The sequence below is a fragment of the Xenopus laevis genome, chromosome 8L, assembly GCF_017654675.1.
Source record: "Xenopus laevis strain J_2021 chromosome 8L, Xenopus_laevis_v10.1, whole genome shotgun sequence".
In the NCBI taxonomy this organism is placed as follows: Eukaryota; Metazoa; Chordata; class Amphibia; order Anura; family Pipidae; genus Xenopus; species Xenopus laevis.
The window spans coordinates 63407920-63432659 of NC_054385.1; the positions used below are offsets into that span (position 1 = coordinate 63407920).

General features: G+C 39.2%; 2 protein-coding genes across 2 annotated transcripts; both read left to right on the forward strand.

The window, feature by feature from the left end:
• Positions 1–166: 166 nt before the first annotated feature.
• On the forward strand, positions 167–11138 carry LOC108698538 (butyrophilin subfamily 1 member A1). Its single transcript, XM_018230106.2, has 8 exons — positions 167–302; positions 5618–5968; positions 6842–7120; positions 7509–7625; positions 7727–7747; positions 7838–7858; positions 7948–7974; positions 9449–11138. Exons 1-8 carry the CDS (start codon positions 248–250, stop codon positions 10042–10044), a joined length of 1467 nt encoding a protein of 488 aa, XP_018085595.1. The 5' UTR covers positions 167–247; the 3' UTR covers positions 10045–11138.
• Positions 11139–13513: 2375 nt separating this feature from the next.
• LOC108698541 (RING finger protein 225) lies at positions 13514–23313 on the forward strand. Its single transcript, XM_018230110.2, has 2 exons — positions 13514–13848; positions 21320–23313. Exon 2 carries the CDS (start codon positions 21344–21346, stop codon positions 21989–21991), a length of 648 nt encoding a protein of 215 aa, XP_018085599.1. The 5' UTR covers positions 13514–13848; positions 21320–21343; the 3' UTR covers positions 21992–23313.
• Positions 23314–24740: the final 1427 nt, after the last annotated feature.

Consider the following 24740-nt stretch of genomic DNA (forward strand, 5'->3'; position numbering starts at 1 on the left):
GTTTGATCCTCGCTGAACACACACCCTTTTTGCTTCTGTTTCCTTGTGTTGCACAACACAAACTGAAAGTAAAAAAGAAGTGGTGGAAAGAGACTGATGGAATGGCGCCGACAAATTACAACAGACGTACGGAAAGATAAACGAGAACGGCGAATTAAAAGCAACAGAAGAGACGAAAAACAGAGATACGGTGCGCAGAGACTCCCAGTAAGCGGCAGCTGGCCGACTGTCATATAAAGCGCTGCCAATGGCCGGCCCGCCGCTGTTTCTCTGCCTCATATTCCTGCTTCCGACACTGTCAGGTACATCGCCCTACGCTTTTGCCAATAGTTGTTTGCTTTAAAATAAATATTCCATCTTTAATTTGATAAAAGTTAATGTGCTACTGATGTTCCTCTTATCACTAGAAATGAGTCGCTGTTATGAAGGAAGAATGACTATGACCTTCTTCAGTACAAAGTGACCACAGTCAGGGCTGAATAATTTAGCATATAAGCCCCTGTGCCTGGGGCAGGACTCGTTTTAGGGGGGGGCAGGGCCGGATTTACATAGTGGGCGCCCCTAGGCCCACTGACGTTGGTCGCCCCTGTCCCCCTCCCCTTTATTCGTGCAAATTTTCATCATCTGGACCGGAGCAATGGGGAAAATTTAAAAAATGATTGTATCTCCAGCGCATCCCCAGTGTTTTTGAACCAATGTAGGTGTGGTTGGGCTGCATGTGCCCCCCTAAAATCCTGCTGCCCTAGGCCCGGGCCTTGGTGGCCTTTCCACAAATCTGGGGGGGGGGGGCTTTGGTGTCTTTTTGGAGTAAAAAAAAAAACAGGTGGGTGCCTGTAAACTGTAAATCAAGTGTGAAAGGAGTTTTCCAAGTGTAAGTCATATTAAGGATTTGAAAGTAAAACAATTTACCCAAAGATTGCTGGAGTTCCCCTTTCTTTGCCGTCTCCAAAAAAACTCGTTCTCCTCCGAGTACACATTTGACCAAACATTCTGTGAGCTGCCCCCCCCTTTCCTCTTTATTCGTGGGGTTTTGACTTTCATCTATGTACAGAGGCAATGACATCCATTATTTCTTACGGTACATAACCCCCAGAGCTCCTGTATAGTAAGTTAAACCACACACTGCTCTTTCTGTAGAGTATGAGAAGATACTGTTGCTATTTTATCACAGGAGCAGGATGGGAGCAGGTTAGGCTCGACCCACACATCACTAATAAGTCTTTACAACAAAGTAAAGCCTGAAAATCAGCATACACTAATCACTGCATTTTTGTGTAAAAAATAAGAACGTACCAGTGCATTATACTCATTTAGATACAGAAAAATGTGCTTAAAAAAGTAGTTTCAGGCTGATTTATTGAATATTTCTGCAAAAAGCCTAATGATCCCTCCCTTCTCTTCCACTTCCTGCTCCCTGAATTCCTAGGCTGCGCAGGGGAGCTGTGGCACTCAGCTCACTGTACTGTAGGACAGGAACCAATCAGCAGCTAGCAGGACCTGATAGGGAACTAAAGCCTGTCTTTTCTTGTGTGACTGCAGGGCTGTGTTTGGCTGTCCCCCTCTTACTGTGCTTCTGGCAGGGACTGTTAGGATACACCCACCCCTCATTTGAAACAGGGACCAGAGAACATCTACAGGGAGCTCCAATAAAGGGGCTATTTTTAACGATAATATTAATTTTTAGCACCATGTAAAAGCAACACCATATATTACTTATAATTACCTACAAAATTAGTTTTTTTTTTCATTTATCCTATATGTCTCCTTAGGGCAGCCATCAGGGGAGACAGCTGTAGGGGGCCCGAGGGAAAGGAGGGCCCGGCCACGCCGCACTTTCTTGATTAGCTGAGCCCCTCTGCTTTCTGAGAGCTGCTGCCTTCGGTAAGGCAGGGTGGGAGCACAGGGGGAGGTATCTTCTGTCCATTCCTTTCCCTTATTGGTCACAGAGTTTATGTCCCGGTTGAGCTGCTCAGGGATTGGATAGCTGAGGTTTGAACTTCTCCTCCAGCTCATCCAATCACCATGCAGCTTTACCAGGACTTGAAATTCTGTGACCAATAAGGGAAGAAAATGCTGTCAAGGGGGGCCCTGGCCACCAATTTTCTTATAACGTGTGGGGGGGGGGGACCCTGGCCACCAATTTTTTTTCCCATGTGGGGTCCTAGGCACCAATATTTTTTAATGGGGGCCCCTGACCACAAATGTTTTTTTCAATGGGGGGGCCCTGACCACCAATATTTTTTTATTAATATGTGGGAACCATAGCCACCAATGTTTTGTTTTTTAGTGTGTGGTGGAGGGTGGACCTGTGGGTGGGGAGAGCAGACCTGTAGGTGGGGCTTGTGGTGGGCGTAGCCCAGGAATTTTTTTCGTATGGGGCCCTGTGATTTCTGATGGTGGCCCTGTGTCTCCTTTAACAGGTCATGGCAACAAAATCAAACAAAAATTTAAACAAAAACTTAGTTTTTAAGGACAATTCAAAATTTGTTCTGGTTTGTGTAAACTGTAACAGCCAATCAGAAAGTAGTATTTACTGGACTGCCATTAGAATCAAAATATTTTATTGAATACTGTAGGTTGTACCTGCAGTTGCATTATCCTTGATGTTCATAGTACAATCTTGTCTGATGTTGATTTCACATATTTTGCCAGATTTTGAATGTCAGTGTTATCTACTTCACATTCTGACAAAAAAACTGAACAAAACCTTATTTGCATATTACATTTTGAAAAAAATCCAATCAATAGTTTAAAATAAAATCAGGGCCTTGAACTAGGGGTAGGCAGAAGAGGAATGTGCCTAGGGCACAATGGCGGGAGGTGGCTGCATTGGGCAAGTAGATCGTCTACCTGCCTTGCCCTAATTTTGCCTTCTGAAGCCGAGGGTCGTGATGCGCGAGTTGAATGCACATGCAAGCCATGGGGAGAGGAGACATGTTGGAACACAACGCTTACCTAAGGCGCCCATAAGCTTACACTTGGCACTACAAAAAATGGCACTTTTAGTTGTCCAGGGCTTTAAAGCCACATGACTTTGGTGTTAACGCACCTGAAAAAGTGTTATAAATTAGCCTAATCCTGGATTTGGTGCATCCCTAACTTATATACAATTTATAGTGCCCACAGGACCTAACCTCATGGCCATCTGTTTTGATTATCAGATGATTGTCCTTTAAGTTCCTTCTATTTTATACAATCTCCTCTGGCTGAAGGTAGCAATATTTATCTGTACCCATTTTCATTGCTTGCTGGTAAGGTTGCCGCCATTTCTGGAAAAAAATACCATCCTTCTATTTTTTCCCTTTTAATAATATTGACATCAATCATCATTATTACGGGCAGGCCAGTAAAAAACCAGCCAGGTGGCAACCCTACTTGGATCATTGTTCACCAGCTGCCATTGTATATCAGGTTGGGGCTTGGCTGGATACTAATTGAACAGGGTGGACAATCCAGTTTGGGATTGCAACTGGTGTAAAGCATATTATTATGAGCTCTGCCAAGTCTTAAAGATTTGGTAATGAAATCTAATAAAAATGAATCTTTTTTTTTTTTGCCTTTTTTTTTTAAATATCTTTATTTATGGAAATTTCCAGAAAAATAGTAGCATATACGGAACATGACATTTCGTATTGAATAAAAATGATTCTTATAAAAAAAAAAAAAACTTTTGTAAAATAAAAACAATTATAATGTAGTATACATGTGTTAATGGCATCTTATAAAATTTTATACAAAGCATAAACGTTACATACAAGATTTATTAAGTGATATTTAACTGGATGACACAGTAAAACTAAAATAAATCATTCTTACAGCAATATATACGTATGATACATTTGACCAAATGAATGTATTAGGAAACACAGTGCAAGGAAATGCCATTTTAGTACTTTCACTTTCACCTACAATGCTTTTTTAAATACTTCTATTTATTTTTCTGTTAACTGGATGTGGCACAAAGTTGAACTAAACACATAAAGACAGGCTTTTAGTCTACTGCTGGTGACTGGAGCACTTACTAAGACTGGCCTGTAATATAGTACAAGTCAAGGCAAGGCTGGTGCAACATTGTACAGCTGTATTTTTTGTTATTATGGCATAAAGCACAATAAGCTTTCGAGAAATTGTTCTACTGAAGGTCATGTCATAACTATAGAACACTAGTGTTTCTTGATAAGGAACCCTGACTTGCCATAATTATACTATAAAGCTTATGTAGTATATGTCATGAAAAAATATCTGTCCCAGCCTGCACTTCAATAAAGCTTAACATATTTCAATTATATCCAGTCTAACAGCATTTTAAATAGCATTGTTTTTGTTTCTATCCAGTTTTTACTGAAAAGAACAGGTACATTGTGCACATACATTTATGTTATAAAAATAATAAAACTCCATGTTGGATATTTTCAAACACCTTTTTTTTACATAATAACAAAGTAAGTTAGGTTGAAAAAAACACAAGTCTGTCAAGTTCAACCTTTTAAGTCTATATATAACCTGTCTAACTGCTAGTTTATCCAGAGGAAGGCAAAAAAAACCATCTGAAGCCTCTCCAATTAGCCGCAGAGGGGGAAAAAGTTCCTGCCTGAGTCCGAGATGGCAATCTGACCAGTCCTAAACTATTGGTCTGATCCCTCTAGGGTAATTTGTGATTAAAGGAGAAGGAAACTCCCAGGGCGCTAAACCCCTCCCCCCTCCCCTGTGCTGCCCCCCTCCCTCCTCCCCCCTGGCCTACCTGTCCCCCTGGGCAAATGCCCCTAACTTTTTATTCACCCCTCTGCGCAGGTCCTGTCCACGGAGTTCGCAGTCGCCATCTTCTCCCACACGCGTCTTCTTCCTGCTCTGACCGGCGTCTTCTGGCGCATGCGCAGTAGGAACAGGTACCGGTACGGCTCTACTGCGCATGCGCCGAATCGGAAAACTTCGTGACATTCGGCGCATGCGCAGTAGAGCCGTACCGGTACCTGTTCCTACTGCACATGCGCCAGAAGACGCCGGTCAGAGCAGGAAGAAGACGCGCGTGGGAGAAGATGGCGACTGCGAACTCCGTGGACAGGACCTGCGCAGAGGGGTGAGTAAAAAGTTATAGGCATTTGCCCAGGGGGACAGGTAGGCCAGGGGGGAGGAGGGAGGGGGCAGCACAGGGGAGGGGGGAGGGGTTTAGCGCCCTGGGAGTTTCCTTCTCCTTTAAGGGTAAACACTCTGCTGTGGCTGAATGAATAAACTTGTTATTAGCCCTTTACCAATTGCTGGATCTCAAAGTGGAACTTGAACCAAAAATGTCTGAAGCTAAGGCAAGCCAGGCCCCAAGCTTTTTTTAAATACGTTTTGAAGTTAGCAAATTCTCTTTGACGATTTGTTTCAGTTTACTTTTAGGACTCCCATGAACACTAGTGACTTGTGTGATCAATTTCAGAGAAGCCAAGTCAGTCTGTCCAAACTGACAAATCACATGGGCAAACTACAGTGCAGTAGCACAAAGCTTTTAATGTGCAAGAGGCCCAATACATTGGCTGTATCTTGCAGTGTGATTTGCTACCGAGAAATTATCTTCCTGTAATGTAACATCTGTAAGCTATACTGTATATATATTTTTTTTGCTCTCTTTTAGGTCAATTTCACGTGACTTCACCAAATGAACAGCTGGTAGCAGAACTAGGCTCCAGCGTTTCCTTGCCCTGTACCTTATCACCCCCTCTCAGTGCTGATGGTTTGGAGGTGCGCTGGTTCCACACTATCTACAGCCCACATGTTTATTTACTAAAAGATGGAAAGGAGGATAAAGAGCAACAGCGTGCTGAATACCGTGGGAGAGTATCCTTACTTAATGGACCTGATACTGGAGATCTTACACTTACTTTGCAGAAAGTGCAGCTCTCTGATGCCGGCAATTATGTTTGTTTTGTGGAGAACAGAACCAGTCGTGTCTATGAAGAGGCATTCATACCGCTTGTTGTTGTTGGTCTGTCATAGCACTTTTACTTGCATTCACTTACCTCTATTTTTTCCATGTAAACAGTTTAATGTGCCCTTTCTCATAAGCCATTTTGAACCTGAATTTATTCTGGAGGAAAGTGTTAGAAAGTAAGGGATAATACTAGTTGTCCATGTAAATAAAAATGTGTCAGACCCAGTCTATTACCTATGATAATATTGTATGAGATGCTAACATTTTATCAGACATTTAAATAGACATTAAAGTGATATAAAAATGTGTTGGTCAGTAGCTCTGTTATCTACTAAAACACATTTATTTACTCTGCATTAGAAAATACAGAGTACATAAATGTGTTTTTAATAAAGAACAGAGCTGCTTTCCAACTCAATTTTTGGTAACACAATGGGGGTTATCTATAAAGACTGGGAGAATTTGCATCTGGGCAGTAACCCATGGCAACTAATCAGATGATTGCTTGCACTGTTCAACCTGCAGCTGGATAAAAAAGTCTTTATAAATGAGCCCCAGTATCTTCATCCACACCAGGGAGTGTGCAGACAAAATGGACAGGGGTGAGCTATAAGCTGCTGTTCTTTAGTTTTATCATAATATATTTTCAAAATCAAATAAATATCATCATTAATTATAATGCAGTTTTGACGTATAATATAGAAAGAAAACACCAACATTAAATAAGCTTTTTAAAAACAAATATAACAATAATTTAGGACAAGCTGTGTAATAACACCCTACTGTGGCTTTCTTTTCTGTTTTTCAATTTCGTTACTATTTTTGTTACTATTTTTTCATGTTTTTCTGCCCACCTAACAATTTTATTCAACAGTGGCTCGAGCTTGATCTGATAAATGCACCCTACTGATTTCTTACATCTTTTAGTTGCAGGCTCCCTCCCTACCCTGGATATCTCCCTGCAGGACAGCTCAGTTTTGCTCTCATTTTCTTCCTCGGATTGGTACCCTAAACCCCAGATGCGGTGGGAGAAGAATAAGGGAGTTCCCATTGGTCTGGAGTCAGAGACTTATCTTGAGCAAAGTAATGGCCTTTTTAAAGTAGAAAGCAGCATTCTCCTCAAAAGTCCCAATACAGATCCTCTATACTGTGGAGCCAGTCATCCCTTTATGGGAAGAGATACAGGCATCTTCTTAAGAATCTCAGGTTTGTTTCTGTAAAATAAATGTATTATGTTGGGTAAATATGTAAAATGAGTTCCTCTCTCTCACCTCAAAATGTCTCTGATTTCCACCTACCTTATATGTTGTTTATTTGCCTAATATGAACATCATCACACAATGGTTAGGCATGTTGGGGTCTAGTTAGTGAGACATGAATGGGCCCTGTGGTTTCAGCCATGCTAACCTGAGGCATACAGAGGGTAGGCACAGTGATATCATTTATACTAGTTTTTTTTAGAACATTTCCTAAAAGGCCATGAGTGCAACTCCCCTTATATGAGTAACACATTTTATTGATTGTAACCACCCATTAATATTCTCAGCGACTATTTTTGGATATACGGCATTTAACAGAATGTTTCTTTCCTCAGGGGACCTGTTTCCTCGTGTCTCTCGTTGGGTCTATGCTTTTGTCACCATTTTCATACTTATGCTAATAGGAGTAGTTGTTACAATTCTTCGTGTCCGGAGGCTATGGCATGAGAAAGGTAAGGAGGCGTAAGGAAAAAGAGAGGGTGCCAAGCATGGAATTATAGGGAGGCTGCTTTTGTGAAATGTACATTAATATGCACTCTCGTTCTTCTTTTAGAGAAGCTTACTAGAACAGTTGGTAAGTGATTTTCCTGTAATCTCCTCCTGCAATTTAATTGTTAAATTGCATTGTTTCTCTAACTATTTCCCTCTGCAACTATGTTTTCAGCTCGTCTATCCTCTGAAGTGGGTAAGACTTTTCCTGTGTCTTTTTAAAAGTCTCTGTTTAGCTTCAAATTAGTAGTCTTTGACAAAAGTAACCATTTTTTCTTCCTTTAGACTGGAGAAAGGCGGTTATGCAACCAGGTATGTGTATTAATTCAGCTTTTCCTCCCCCTCGTTCCAATAACAAAGGCACCAGAATTACCCAATCGGCTGCTCAGGTTACTCTTGTATCATAACCACTCATCTTCTCACCCACAATGCATCTTTCACCCACATATTAAAACTTGTGTGCTTCAACAAAATCGAAGCATACTTTTGCCTACATCATCACCTCCATCATTTGTCTCTCTGTCTGTATGATAACTTGTAGCTTGGCCTTTTGGTAAAACGTCATACAGGTGTATATTAATTGTACCAAGCATCTAAATCAGACACTGTTACTTGAGTCTACTGTAGGGCAACGACACATGGAGCTGTAGCTAGCTACTTGTCACAGGCAGAATAGGAAAGCTAAATAAAAAAAAAACATACAGTAATACTGTGAATAATAGAGATCAGTTGTTACATAGAATAGATACATCTATAAAATACTAAAAGTTGATATTAAGATCCATGGGGCTGCTTTCCATGACAAGGATATACATACACACAAAAATAAATAAATACATATAAATATTAAGGATGCACCAAATCCCAGATTAGATTGTGAATCAGAGCCCTTTTTAGCAGGATTCTGATGGATCCAAGAGCTTGGCTGAACTGAATCCCAACCCTATACAATGATAAAAATTTGCTGCGTGCATGCTTCAGTTTGTGCATTGGCTTCAAGCATTCTGCATTATTCGCCTCCACATCCGGAACTTCTGGTGCTGCTGAGGGCTCAGATTGGGTTTGGTATTCAGCCAAATCCATTCCCCAGGATAAGGGGTTTCTCCGGATGTAGATGCGCTTGATTAGCTAAGCACACACAGGGGCTTGTATGCCACACATCTGATATTCTGACTGTCAGGAAATTATTTAACAAATTGGCATGCTTATCAAACCTGATACCTGTGTTAATTTGTCAGAATGGGTTAAACTGCTTAAGGGTGGTGGCAGACGTGGCTACTGGGGGAGATTAGTTGTCCTGCAACAAATTGCCTCTTCTTCGGGCGACTAATCTTCCCTAAATGCTTTTTTGCCGGCTAGAATGTAAATTGCCCTCAGTATGGCACTCGGATCGCTTTGGCTTTCTGAAGTCGCCCGAAGTTTCCTTGTGAGGCAAATTTGGGCAACTTCACAAAACGAAGACTTTTGGGAGGTATGGGCTAATGGGCACATGTGCACTGTTAATGGTTGTTTTTGTAGACAAAAGCTAATAGACATGTTCTGCAACAGTTTAATAAATCTACAGATTTAATAATGATCAGTTATTGGTTGACCCAGTGAGGAATAACATGAATAGAACTAGTGCCTTCTGTTTGCCTTAACTCTATACACAATTGATCACATAGCACCTAAACTTTACTATTTTTGGGTTGGTGCCCTGTGGATAGCAAGTGACCTGCCTTATTTATTAGTTATGTACAATTAAAACAAAGGTCAGTATTACTGTCAATCTCTTTATTTCTTTCAGTGTATTTTACATTCAACCCAGATATTACTCACCCAGAACTGTCAGTCTCTACTGACCGCCTATCATTCTATAACAAACCGCCAGTCAGTCCACCAGTAATGAATAAATTGCGGTTTGAGACAGAGCGATGCTGTCTAGGAGACCGTACCTTCTCGTCTGGTGATCATTACTGGGAGGTAGAACTGATTCATGGAGAAGAGTGGGCAGTGGGAGTGTCCTCTCCAGACGTAAAAAGGAAAGGAGCAGCTTATATGTTTGGCCCCCAAGAAAAAATCTGGTGTGTCTGTCGCTTTGTTGAAACTTTTAAGGCTTTGGACAATACAGAGTTCGATCTTGATGTGACAGCGGACAGTTTTAAGAGAGTGGGAGTCTATCTGAATCTTACCAAACGGACAGTTTCTTTTTATGATCCCACTACCTGGATAGAACTGTATACTTTTGGAGGTGTGCCCCAAATAGTACAGCCATTTTTCTGGCTGGGCACAAGGGGGGGTGAAGTTAGACTGAAAAAGAGGCTCAGTGAAAGGATGAAAACCGAAAATAACATGGAAGAAATGGCAGAACATACTGGTCTATTAGAAAATGTATCTTTATAATCACAAATATACCACAATTCATCATTGCACAAAACAAAGGTCAGATTTATTAATAAGACACTTAAAAAAAAAACATGATGGCAGAAAAAAAAACTTTGTATGTACAACCACGAATACAACTCTAACTGCCTTCATCAGCAATGTTTTGGTGAGGGTGGGGTAGGACATGTAGGTGGACCTCTCCTGCCCACCAGTGTTGGACTGGGACACCAGGGGCCCACCCAAAAACCTTACATCAGTGGCCCACCAAAAAAAACAGAGGGTTTTAGACCAGGGGCCACTCTCAGTACTATTATTCTTCCTCTCCTTGCTCAGTCTCTATTCTCCACGTCTCTTTTCTTTACATACTATAGTTATAATACTATTTAGCCTCTTTGTTCCCATAGAAATAGGGAATGGCCATGAAATAGGCCAAATGTTTAGCAGCATGAGAACCCACTGACACCTGGGCCCACCGGAAGTTGTCCTGGTATCCCTGTGGGCCAGTCCAACACTGCTGCCCACTACCGGTCACCCACTTGTTGGGGAGATGAGGCACATGCAGAATAGTCTTCTTGTCTCTTGAAGTCTTAAATTGTGATGTTAGAAGCTCCATTTACAAGGATATAGTTTGCAGTTTGGCCATAGGGAAATGGCCAAATTGTAGAATATAGAGGGAATAATCCACCCTCCTACTGTAGAATATATAGGTCATGGAACTCCAAGGTGACTTTGGAAATACATCATTTATTGTAATAGACACGTTTAAGGGAGTCACGTGACAGAAATTATATGAGGAAGCTCTTGTGTATTTTAAGGATATACAGTAAATGATCAGTTAGTTAAGTTTTCTTAAGCATATATAGTTATTCTTTAAAGGAGAAGAAAAGGTTAAACCACTGGGGGGTGCCAAATGTTAGACACCCCTCAGTGATTATATTTACTTACCAGCCTGGGGTATCAAGTAAGAGATTATAATCACTGTATCTGACATTTGGCACTCCCCAGTGTTTTCTCTTTTTCCTTCTCATAATAAAAAAAACCAAAAACATAATGTGTGATTTTATAGGTCAATTTCTAATTGTATTGTATTATAATAAAGTGTTTTTGTGATATGCCACTCTGTATGTCTGTGTGTGAACAGAAAAAAACAGTGCAGTACAACATATGGCATGCAAAGCCTATGGACTTTATCTGGCAGATTTATTACCTAGGGCACCCGCCTGGCTTGGCCCTCCACTACCTGCCCCTGAGGGCGTTGAAACTACAATTCACCTTGCTGACTTGGAATTATTAGACTAAGTCATAAGGATCTTCAGGATATAAAATCTAGCAACATGGGAATGGGTAACAGTACCAACATTTACAGAGCTCTTACTTGTGCATTATCCTATGAGCATAGAGAGAGATGATTTACAACCCTAGATATAAACTAGAGTCTTTCTGCAAGTGCCTCACCCTAGTCCAAGTCGCACGCATGCAAACACACACACACACACACACACAGAGACAGAAACAAACTGTGGGAGGGAAATGCATCCCTTTCTGTGCGATCTACCCTATGGAAGAGTTGTTCCAAAACCTGTCCTTTAATCTGTCCACCCATTAATTGTTTTACAAATATATTCACAGTAGCAACAATTGAACCATATGTAAAAGGCTAATTCGGATATGTAAATTCACAGGACTATTTGAGGAGTACACAATACCAATGGGGAACTCTAGGCAGGATTATTTCACTTGTTTCAGGCAACTGGACCTGAAATCATACACAGAGGTACAATACTGGATGGACACCTTGTAAAACTGTCATATGAGGCAAAGCAATGAAGCACCAATGACAAAGCATATGACATCATGATAAACTGTTTGGCATTGTGCATGATACACACCAGAGGGAATATCACTTTCTATTCACTTGGATTTTTTGGGGTTTATTTATATAACAGATGAAATCCCATATAGAGAGTGTCAGAAGTTCCCTCTAGTGACCTGTGCAGACTGGAGAAAGACTGCCCCATTCTTCTGTAGCTACAAGAACTGTAAGGGAGGAGCCAAATTCTTTCATTTACATGTGTAACGTTGCAATGAGGGTAAAAATCTACAGGTGTTAGTGTCTTGAGATGACATTGCAGGTATAAAGCCAGAACTGTGAACATTGCCTTTTGTCGGTGGATAATGACAGTTCTCTAAGAGTTGGCTTTTTTGAGCAAACATCTGATTTTAAGTAATCTGTTATTTGATGACATTTTAATATCTGATTTCAGGGGCATAACAGCACAGACAGCAGAAGCAGGGGTTAATAAGACGCAGGAGTACAGTGTGAGAAATATATGAGTGTGAGACTCTTCCATACGGTGTGAGGAAAGGAAGTCTCTATAAGAGTTTGTTATGAGCTACTGTAACTTCTAATTTGCACCACAGGGACTTCGTCGATTTACTAACGGGTGCAGGCGTCACTTCACTAGCGAAGGAGATCAACGTTATTTGAGATTCACACTCTTATCGCCAGGCAACTTTTCACTCTGGCGAATGGACATTACTCCACAAATTCACTAAAGTTTGGATTTTACTTAACGTTACCTCTTTCGACAGACTTGCCTTCGACAGCTCAGGCCAGACGAAGTGCAATGGAGTACAAGGATATTCCTCTCACTTAAATCATATTCTGAGTGGAAAAAGCATCTAAGTTCAAAAAATGCTGGTGTCTTTTCCTTTTTTCAGGGTGATAGCCTGCAAAAGCCAGTTTCCCCCACACATTTTCATTACATAACCTATACAGTGGCCTTGTGTGTAGGGCATTATAACAACTCTATTGTCTTTATTAAAGTTCCCTGGACATGTATAATTAACAGTGGAAATGTAATGTATTTGCTGCAACATATAACATAAAGACGTCCATTCAGCTTTAAATTTACAGCCGTATGCAAATTAGCCTTAGCACAAGACCTCTAGCGAATTTGCGCTAGGCAGAAATGAATGCTGGTGCATCTTCGCTTTGATTTGCTCACATTGCCAAAGTAATGATATTGGAAATTCGCCAGCCTCCGTCGGCCAGGACAAAACTTCACATTTTAGTAAATTAGCGTTGTCCCAGTGAATTTTCGCCTTGCGAAGTGTTGCGATGGGTGCTAAGCTGTTGCTGGTGAATTTTCACCGCTTAGTAAATTTACCCCTTTGAATTTGAGGCCATAAATTAAAAGTGTTGAGCTGAATCTGGCTCTTTTTCCAGCAAACAAGTCCTTTCAAATAGTGAAACCCACTAGGAACGACAAAGGATCCCTCCCGCACCTGTGGCATTATAGAGCCAAACACCACTCTGCATATTCTGCATGTTCCAACAATAGGACCACCAAGAGCAATACAAAAGCTTTCCCGCATTACAATTCTTTAACAAGAAAATGTCAGGCTATGTGTTGAAAGAAAAGACATCTCTCAGAATGATTGGCTTTTTTAAGTTTGGTTTCATTCCTTCGCATGAGTTTTCAATCGGTTTTGTACTCTGAGAGCTCAGTAAATAAATCCCTTCTGCTTGCGTCAGTGGAACAATTGCTATAGGTACCAGTCCCTTATCAATGCACCTGCAGAGAGGGAGTGAACACGGAACCAGCAGTATGTGAGACTTCCAGAAATACAGGTCGGGCAAGATTCCGTGAACTGCCTAGCAGCTGAAGAAACTGACCCTAAGCAGGGAAAAGGTGACAGAGGCAGAAGGGAAGCAGGTTCCAAGTGCGACACATCTCTGCCAACCTGTGCAAGTAAGAGAAACATGGCAAATGGGACTTGATTTACCTGTGAGACAGACACGGCTGTGTGTTACAAAAGGTAAGGAAGCTCACAGAGAATGATGGGATTGCTGCAAATGGGCAGAGTAAATGGAAACTATTGCTCATGTTACAGTTTGGGTTCCCTTGTGGGCTGGTAATCAGGCACTATCCCTTTAAGCGGCCTCTGGTACTTGGCTGTACCCCTGCCATACAATACTGTGGGTACCTTGTGCTGCTTTAGCTGCTATCAGCCTCATGTATGCCCAGATATGTTTTAATATGGTCATAATAGTCAATCCCCTATAGTTTCAGCGATATCCAGAACTGTATAATCAGAACTTGGGGTTTTCCAGATAACAAAAAAAATATTACAGAGAAAAACAAAATAATTTTTAAAAATTTTAATTATTTTATTATAATGGAGTTTGTGGAAGATGGCCTTTCTGTAATTCGGAGCTTTATGGATAACAGGTTTCCAGATTATGGATCCCATACCGTATAAGCATTCACTCTAGGATTTTACCCTTCGTGGCCTTTAGGTGGGGGGGTTCCTTCCACTATCTCACAGTTTCAGAACCACTCCTCTAGTTAGTAATCTCTGATGTCAGGTGCTTTCCCATATTGTTTCCTGTTATTTCTGTTTGTTACATTGTGTGATCTGCGCACTCCTTTGCTTTGAATATGGGTACAAAATGATAGGGCTTCTTGGCATACACCTACAGTCTCAATGACTGCATGTTGAACAAACTACTGACAATTGAAAGAAAAAACTTAGTGTTGTTTTCTATGTATGGGACGCAGTATTGGACCCATGGTTCCTCTATAGACATTTACTTGGTGGTGTTGGTGCCCTTTCTTTGCCCTCCTTAGAATGTTTTGAAAACATACACCAGGGGAACACGACAATTAACACAAATGGTCACTACAGATGCCATAAATATTATACTTCAGGACATGTAGCAAAATTACTGTATGCATCATATTAATTCCGGTTCAGTTTTATTTATTGTTCTATATCTGTTGTTATTTCAAAGTCTTCTGTCTCTTAAAAGAGAGAGAGAAGACTGTCAAAGTTGAAAATACGTGTAAATCTAAATAAAAATAATGTAAAAGAAAATGCTGGTACTTAATTATAATAATAATAGTTATAACAGCTTCCAGCATTTTCAGCTAAGAATTATTTCACATTAGTTAGAGGGCCACACACATTTAGCTTTTTTCTAAAAGTGGCACCACGCTGGTTAAATGCCCTTTCTGTTAGCCTGCCCCAGATTAAAAGATTCTCATGTTTTGCCTTATGAATATATTTTTTTGAAGGGCGATAGTCAAACTCATATTCCACTCAGCACTTCTCTGGCAGAGGATTTGGGGAGTTGTAGTTTAACAGTTACCCAGAGAGAAACAGATACAGACAGAACAGGAAGGAAATTTTAGGGGAGGGAAAGTAGGGCAGAATATGATAGGGAAGTTAAAGAAGAAGAGAAAGATAAGGCAGTGTGCAAAGCAGGCAGTACCACAATGATAAGCAGGGAGTATGCAAACGCAGTATATTGATTGGGAGGGAGTGGAGACTTTAATGATTAAGGGACTGTGTGAGGGAAGGCTGGGGCTAGACTGACTCTGATACCAATCCATATCAATTCAGATTAGTCAGCTCCAATTTATTCCTCTAACAGTTTTTTAGTTTTTTTTATAGAGGGACAAGTATTAGAAGAAAAGCATCCTTAGTTTATTTGTTAAACATTTGGCCTTAGATTAAGGAGGCAGTTTACCCCTTAGCTTAACATGAGCTAAATATGTCTTCTACTCAACATATATTTTTCATGATTAAGAAAATAAACAAATTGTTTCTTTGTTCTACAAAGAGACTGAAGCTACTCCTTGTATGATCCTGGTGAGGTAGACAATTAGATAACCAGTGCACAGATAATCCTTCTGCATATTGGTCAAATGCTACAACAGAGCAGAAGTGGGGGTTGTACACTGATAATAGAAGCGTCAATGCACTCGCGTCGCTTAGATTTCCGAAGTCGTCTGAAGTTGCCTCACGAGGAAACTTCGGAAATTGAAGCTCCGCAAGTGCATTGGCGCTGGCTTTTTCTCATTATAGCAGACGGAAGGCAGGGGAAAGGCAGTTCGCCCAGCAGAAGAGCCGATTAGTCGCCAGGCAACTAAATCTCCCCGAATTTGCCCGTGTGCTAGCTCCCTTAGGGCAGAGACACACTCCGATTCGGGGAGATTAGTCGCCCAGCGACAAATCTCCTCTTCTTTGGGGTTAGTTTTCTTCGGAACAGCTCCATCTTCTATTACTTTCCTTTTCTAACTGTATTCCAATGAATTCAAGCAGGAGTTTTTCTTTAATAAATTTGAATTGTTTTTATCAATATCTGTGTACAGAAAATTATTTCCATAAAATCGCAAGTGATTCCAGTATCAATGTTGCTTTTACAGCAGTAATAATGAAAACAAGGGACACAATCTGTAACATATAGTATCTAAACATTATTAACAATCTATGTGTCAACATTTGAACTACTATGACTACATCAAAGTAATTCTTTCATTGGGAAACAAAAAATAAACAATACAAGTATTACTTGACCATTCAGTAAACACTAGAGGGTTACTCATAGAGAGAAATGGGAAATGGGTAAGCAGGAGTTTTAATTAATTAATTTGTTCGGTATTAATTCATCTCTTGGCAATATTTTGTTATTTTGTAACCATTCGTTAATTATCAACTTTTTAGAATTAAATGAATCACAAGCATTTGATGCTTGTGATTCATTTAATGAATTAAATGAATCAGCTCTTTTTATAAGCACTTATTTTTATATCAATAAGAAGCGCTTATAATCTCTAAGTGTGACTAGAAATACTAAGTTTATATCAGTTAAGAGATTTAATTGGGTTATCAATACCAATACATTGATTGTTTATTGGGGTTAAAATGATTTATAAGCACTGAGCACTTTCTTTGAAAAGATTCATGAATGAAATAACAGCACAACACAAGTGATTATATATTTATTGGTTAATAAATTACATTGATTAGGAATAATTAATGAATTTTGGAGAATTGATTTTAAAGTGTTTAATTTGATCTATTTAATTAATTGGTAATTAGAGTTTTTACAATCAATCTTGCCCAAGTGAGAGATATACAGGGTACTTTCTCTTCCTTCTCTCTAAAATCCTTATCTTATCTCCTCACTTGCTATTTATATCCACTAAAATGAAGTTCAGGTGCCACTAGAATTTACTGCTCTTAAATGTTGCCCTACCCACAAAATAAAACTACAGGCTTATATTGCTGGCCCGTGTGTATCCACCCAAATTGGCATAATCATGATTCCAATAAGATGTGAAATTCTTTCACCTGATGGTTAGTATATAGTGAATAATGTACCCCATATTGTAAAATATACAGCTATTATATTGAGGGGATTTCTTATATTGTACAACAGAGGGTACATTTTTTATTATAATGCACAAGTTTCAGTGAGTCATGTGAAACAAATCACTAATGGGGCTGATAGTTTGGGATGACCCTGTTACCCAAGGTAATAAAAAAGGGGGTAAGAGCGGCCTGTGCCAGTCTATTTAAAAGACCAGTAACATAATTTTTTTTTTTAAAAAAAATGTTTTTTACTTAACAAAAAAACCCACCAAGACAGTTTTAACTTTAAATTAGTAAAATTTTTATTAAGAAATTACTTACTGTTTCTCTGCTTGCGCTCCTCTTCAGAAAAGGCGACAGGGTGATCCATTGTGAGGCGCTCAATTTCTCCCCCCCTTCTATAGGAGATAGCCAGATAGGAGAAATCAAGCGTCATACGATGGATCGTCACCCTGTTGCCTTTTCTGAAGAGGAGCGCAAGCAGAGAATTGGTAAGTCATTTCTTAATAAAGTTAAAACTGTCTTGGTGGTTTGTTTTTGTTAAGTAGAAATACATTTTTTAAATTTTACTGGTCCTTTAACTTCTCGGCTGCCACCGCTGAACTACCAATGAACTCACCTGAACAGCGGTGACATGGCAGGGCAATCAATCCCACTCTGCCACCTGAACCCTACCCCCGCTCCTACCAACCCAATGCATTCATAGGGAGTAGAAAACTCCCTGCTCACTACCATGACATCACCAAACACTGATTATATAGTGAATTAAGTACCCCTTCTTGTAAATTATAAGGATATTATAAGTTACTGAAGAGTTTCATGAAGGCCGAGTGTTTTTATACATGTCATGGAACTTCGAGATAACTTCTAATATCCTCATAATTTGCAACAGGGGGTACTTTATTTTTTATAATACACACGTTTTAGTGAGTCATGTGACAGAAATTACATCAGAACTCGCCGTTTAAAACTGATGACATCAGAACTCACCATTTATAAGGATATAATTTACAGGATATTCATGGCATGTGTGTATTATATACACATATACTTTTTGACTGAAGGGGCTGCTGAGGCATCTGCCTGATCTGATCATTGAAGACTCTTGAATGATCAGATCAGGGCCTGTAGTGGCCAGTTTGGTTAGTAGTATGTAGCTGAACTGGCCAATTATATCCAATTGTGGTTATTAGGTAAGCAGCTAGTTTCAATGGAAAGTAATCAGATCATACTGATATTACCCGCATTCATTTCCATCACAGCCCTACTGGTTCTCTGAACTCCTAGAGCCCACGTCAACCACTGGGTCTGGTGCCATATGGCAATGCACTAGGGAGCAGAAATGTATCTGTTTTTAAGTTGGATTTAACCTTGGACCTCAGATTGTAAACTCCAGGGGAGTGTCTGGTGTGAATGATGTATAATGCCTGTAAAACTCTGAAGAACATAATATATTGATTTCTGTTAAATCCAAGGGAGTGAATTATTGTACACCCAGGACCTTCCATCACTATGTAGATAGAGTTGCAAGGTTAGAGATGTCATTCTTGGTTTTGTTGCAGTCTAAGGAAATGCCTCTTCTAGGCCATTGAGAAAGCTCACTCTAATATAAATGGTAATATACAGAGAAGAATCAATACCAGCTGCAGCCTAGCACCCCTTGCACCCATGCAAATGTTTGGTACCAATGACACCCATACCTTATTAAGTTAAGTAGCACTCATCAGTTTATTGAGGCACAAACTATGTTGTAATAGAAAGTATTGCAATGTTTATACATTAGGAATTCTTTAAACAATGTCGTGATGTTAACTTCATAGTGGATCAGTAAATTGAGACGTATAGAACATTATGAGGAACATCAATAGGCAGAAGACTCATTTCTTCCCAGCACTGGTGCGGTGATACCAAGAAGTTGTGCTGTTGAAAAAGGCAATATGTTACTCACATCAGTGGATTTTGCTTGTCAGTGCAGCAGTTTCAGCTTTGATGTTCTAGAAAAACAAAAATCAGCATCTCATGACTGGCTTTTTACTAAGTGCACAAGTAGCATTATCTGCTTATTTTATATTTATGTATTTATATATGTGGGTGATATCAGAGACAGGTGGGTACTAGGGGATCATATAAATAACTTAACTAAGTATTGGCAGCCTTTTCCTGTTCTTGTATGGGTCCAAAATAATTGCCTCTACAATAAATATCTGATTATTGCTTATTGATTGAGAGGTTCGAAAATCATGTTTGCCAGTTACAACTAATGTGGGCCATGGTAGAAAAGTCTGCACAGTGTCACAAAATTTTAGCAATGATCCTGTTGTTTGGCAACATCATTAAATGACTGGATCGTGCTGTGTACTGTATGCACATTTCTCTTTCAGATTATTTAAAAGGGGTATATATATATATATATATATATATATATATATATATATATATATATATATATATATATATAATACACAAAAGCCATGAATATCCTGTAAATTATATCCTTATAAACGGTGAGTAGTGATGTCATCAGTTATAAACGGTGAGTAGTGATATCATTTCTGTCACATGACTTACTAAAATTGTGTATTATAATAAATAAAGTACCCCCGTTGTAAAATATGAGGATATTAGAAGTTACCTCGGAGTTCCATGACCTGTATAAAAACACTCGCCTTCGGCCTCGTGTTTTTATATGGTCATGAAACTCCTCGGTAACTAATAATATCCTTATATTTTACAAGAGGGGGTACTTTATTCACTATATATATATATATATATATATATATATATATATATATATATATATATATATATATATAGACAAATACAAGATTCCTCTGCACTCAACCCATTATCAATATATTTAAGACAGCGACATTTTGTGCATACTGCTACTTAAAAATGCCTTACCCTTTAAACAAAACAGGGATTGTTTGTCCATATATTGCAATATATTTAAGCTGGCCAACTACGTCAAAGTCATCCCATATCTGGCCAGTCCTATGCTCAATTTTCATCTGATTCATTAAGAATTCTATTGCTTCATTATACATTTTATAAAAGGGACGAATACGTTTTACCTGCAACTTACTAGCTGCTTTCAAAGTAAAACTCCCAAACTTGGCTGCCCTTTTATTAGACACCAGTGGGATCACCTGACTATAGTTGGAGGGGGTGGGAGCTACAACATAGAGCTGGTCACTGCTCATGTATAACTATAACAAACAGGGGAAAGTTGTGCTCACCACTAGTTTCCCCTGTTTGTTATATATATATACACAGTATATATAGACAAATACAAGAGGTCCTCTGCACTCAACCCATTATCAATATATTTAAGATATTAAATATATTGATAATGGGTTGAGTGCAGAGGACTCTTGTATTTGTCTATATGTATTTTGTGGTCACAGCCTCATTGCACCACCGCCTAATGGTTTTAAAAAATTAGTGGTGAGCACAACTTTCCCTTGTTTGCTTTATATATTAAGCACCCAGATTTTGTTGCTATATATGGTGTGCACCCTTTGGACTATTTTATATATATATCAATTTTCTATTAACTTTTTCTATTTATATTAACTTTTGGTATGCTGTAGCCAGTGATATTCTTAAACAATTGTTCTGTATTTTTTGAATTATTTAGATTATTTAGCAGTCCACCTGTTTGTATTTAAATTGTAGTCCCAAAGAGCAGTTGTTGTTTTATGTTTTTTTTTGCCAGGGTCAATGAGCCTTCTGAAAGCAGGAAAGAGGCAGACTAATTCCAAAACTATAATAAGGAATGCAGACCAACTAAAAAAAAGTTGCTAGGGCACTCTATAACATACCAAAACTTAACAGAGATGTTTAATTACAAACTCCTTATTAGAATCTGTTGGGAAATTGCTTGTTTGTTCTTGACTAAGTAACAGTTATGCCTTTAATAATGGCAATGGTAGCACAGGAATAGTCAAGAGCACCAAGCTAATAGATCCCCAACATGAACTTCACAAAACCTGTTGGCAGTTGGCCTGCATTCTGTGTTCGTTTGGCATTAATAGTACCCTGCGTGAGAACTTGCTGTCTAGTAACATCAATTAAATTTTAGTTTATTGAATTCCTTTGTTATGACATTCTAATTCTTTACTCACAGATTTCTCATGCGCCATTTTCTGCGATGTCGGACAATACTTCCACTCAGCAGCTTGAAGAAGATGTTTCTTCCGAGTGCATCATTTGTTTTACTCCATTTGACTCTCTCTTCCACCTTCCAAAGATACTCTCATGCAAGCATGTATTCTGCCTGGAGTGTCTGTCCCGCATTACTGTGTGTTCAACCGAACCAGAGACCCTGCCCTGCCCTATCTGCCGCCTTCCCACAACTCTACCATCAAAGAAGGGCCCTCCAGCACTCTCTACTGACCAGAATTTGTTGAACAAAATTAGCAAGCCACCAAGTAGTCCTACCCCAAGTGTAAGATTCAGCCGTAAACGCGGTCTTTTATATGTACAGAACTCAAATCCTCTCCACCTCAGCACAGTCAGCCTCAGTGTAGATCTTGGGCAACCACCTCCTCGCCCCAGCTCAGTTCGAAATGTACGGGCCATCTTAAGTAATGGTGGCTGCATTTTTTATAGTTCCATTGGTGCTGCCATTTTACTGACAGTTGCTTTAGTTTTGGCTGGGGTTTATATATTTTATCTGATTCCCTGGAAAATTGCAAATGGTGGTATTACAGGGCCCGGAAATAACAATATGACAACAGGAGCAAGCAACATTACAACTATTGCCACAATTCCTATACACAACGAGGGAGATAAGTGAACTGGATAACCTATCCCCTGACATGAATTCTTTTAATGGGTGTACTGTGTGCAATATGGAAACCTAAGGAAACAAACTAATGTTTAAGCAGACCAGGTGTTTCTTCTTAGCTTCTGTTTCTTTTGGATAGGATTCATCACCCAAGTGGGGTTTAAATCAATCATTCTAATGGAAATTATTTCTTTAAGCCTAGCACTTTGCTCTGTGGCAGCAAACACCAGTTCGTTAAATAAGTCACAGATTTATGTTTTATGATTTATTTCAAATCAAGCAAAATTTGCAATTGAAATTGATATTCCTGTGACTTCTCTTGCATTCTATTGTTGCACTGAATGAATTTTACAGAGGAAGGAAAAACATGAATGAACCGGAATTCACAAATCTTCCATGAATCAGGATACTGTCTAATGTAACTTGGTGTAACTACAAGTACTTGCTAACAAAAGATAAGTAAAGTATTAAGGAACCATACAATGCCAGTCTGATATGGCAGAGAATTTCTCCACTCACAGAAAAGAACCCTGGGCTTCTGCAGGTCCTGCCTGATACTTTGTAGTGTAGAATGATTTAAAGGTTCATGCATATATCAGACTACTGCACTACAAAGTATCCGACCTGGAGAAGCTAACATTCATTCGTTATTTAAGTGTTGTACTAGAGATATCATTTGTTTTGGCATTTGCACATTTTTAACTGATCAGTCCAGTACTATGCAGCAGTGAAATAGCTTGATGCTTCCTTGCTCATAACTACAGTTTATTGCTGAGGAGAGAGAGAGAAAGAATATCTAGATTTTACATTATTAGGCCTAACATCCTATTTTTGGAGATTGAACTGTAATAAATGCTTGCCCTTTGAGCAGTAAATTATTTTTTAAATAGGGCCTTAATGTGTCTAGGTTAATATTTTTTGTCTGACAATGAATTATTGTTTCCAGCATCCCTGAACCTGAATTGCTGTTTGGTCATTAATCTGGTTAATCATAAGCAGCTGGTCCACTATGTTTCTACTTACTATTTGCCCAACAGACCTTCAGGACAACTTGTGCATAAAAGAACTGTCTAATTGTACAAATCAGAAATCTCACAGAGAAGGTACAGCCCAGGACAACCACACATGAACCTGTAGTATGGCTGATCATGAAGGGGAAAACTATGACAATCCAAATGCACTGCACAAACATTTTGGAAGAAGCTGGCTTCTAACTATCTAATCATGATGGGACATTTATTTCAATTAATAAAGGAAGGTCATTGTTTGTCCACAGTATTGCTGTATACCTCTTGATTTGAAATGATAAATAAAACAATGTTTTAATTTTTTTTAACAGTGTTTTGTTCTTACAAGTCTACAAAGAAACAGTATGCCTCCTTATGAACAGGGCTTGTGCTGAACATACTTTTTGCCATGAAAACTCGATGGTTATGTTATTTCTTGAACTAAACAGGGTAAATTGATGCTAGTCCATATTTGGTCTTTGTGAGGAGGGGATTGTATAATGGTAATATATAATTGTCTGCCTCTAAAGGATCAAGCATGGAGCAGCTTCAGTTTCCTGTTTGCCCTGTTTAGTTCAAGCAATAACAAATACCATATCTTTTTTTATGATTAAAACAACAAGCAAAACGTATGTCCAGCAAAAGCCCTATTCACTGAACTCACATTCAGCAAGAAGGTATTTCTTTGCTTATACTCTCCTAAGAGTATCTTCATCCATTCCCCTCCTCCACCTACTTCAGGGACAGATCTGCCCATCTGCATTAGGGAACCAAGGGAAGCACTTATGTACAAGAATGCTATGCAATGCTTAGGAAAATGCAACCATAAAATATTAAAACAAGCATTAAAACAGAGTTTTATTACAGCAAGGAACAAGGGTATGATTGCTCTGCGTGCACATGAGCTACAACCAAATATAGGATAGGGCGTAATCTTTCTGGTATTTGGGCAAAGCTTAAGGTTTGGCATGCATTCTTTAGCATTGCAAAGACAACAGTAATAACTTGACCTGGATTAGTAACGGAGACACTCATATTAACACCTACAAATCATATATTTTGCCTTAAGTCCGAGAGTACTATGTACAGGTCAGGTATCTGAACTATGGTTCATGGATACAGAGAAGGGCACAAATTCAAACCCTGCAAAAAGTGCTTTTAACCAGTCTCACAGAAACTGTAACACACTGCAATGATAAGGAAATGCCACTTATATAATTGTGCACTTGTTCCTCTAAATCGAATCTCTTCGAATTAGCAAAGGTGGGGTTGCATTCTGATCTATCACCAAAGAAATGTAGAAAATCTGGTCTAACTGAGCTGAATGTATTTTTAGACAATGGCCTTATTAAGGCTGTCCAGGCCTATTGTTAGCACTTACGCTGTCAGCTGGTGTTTGTACACATGAAAAATGGCAGTCAGAACCGTAAGAGGTGTGACATCAGGTTGAGCACTAATGGATTTGGGGAATGCCAGAATGTGGCTTTCCTGGAACCTGGACACATGGGGCAGTGTCTAAACACTGCAAAATGATTCAGCTTTTTCATTATTAAATTGTACAACTGTTATGAAACAAAGCAGAGAGCGGGTAAATGCTGGGTGTGGCCAGGGTGATAACAATAGTACATACAGCTAAACACTACACACACTGCAAGTTTCAGCTTGTAGTAATTTTAATCTGGTTAGGCAGGTATACATGCCATTTATAAAATATCTTCATGTGGACTATTAATACACAGTTAGATTGGTAG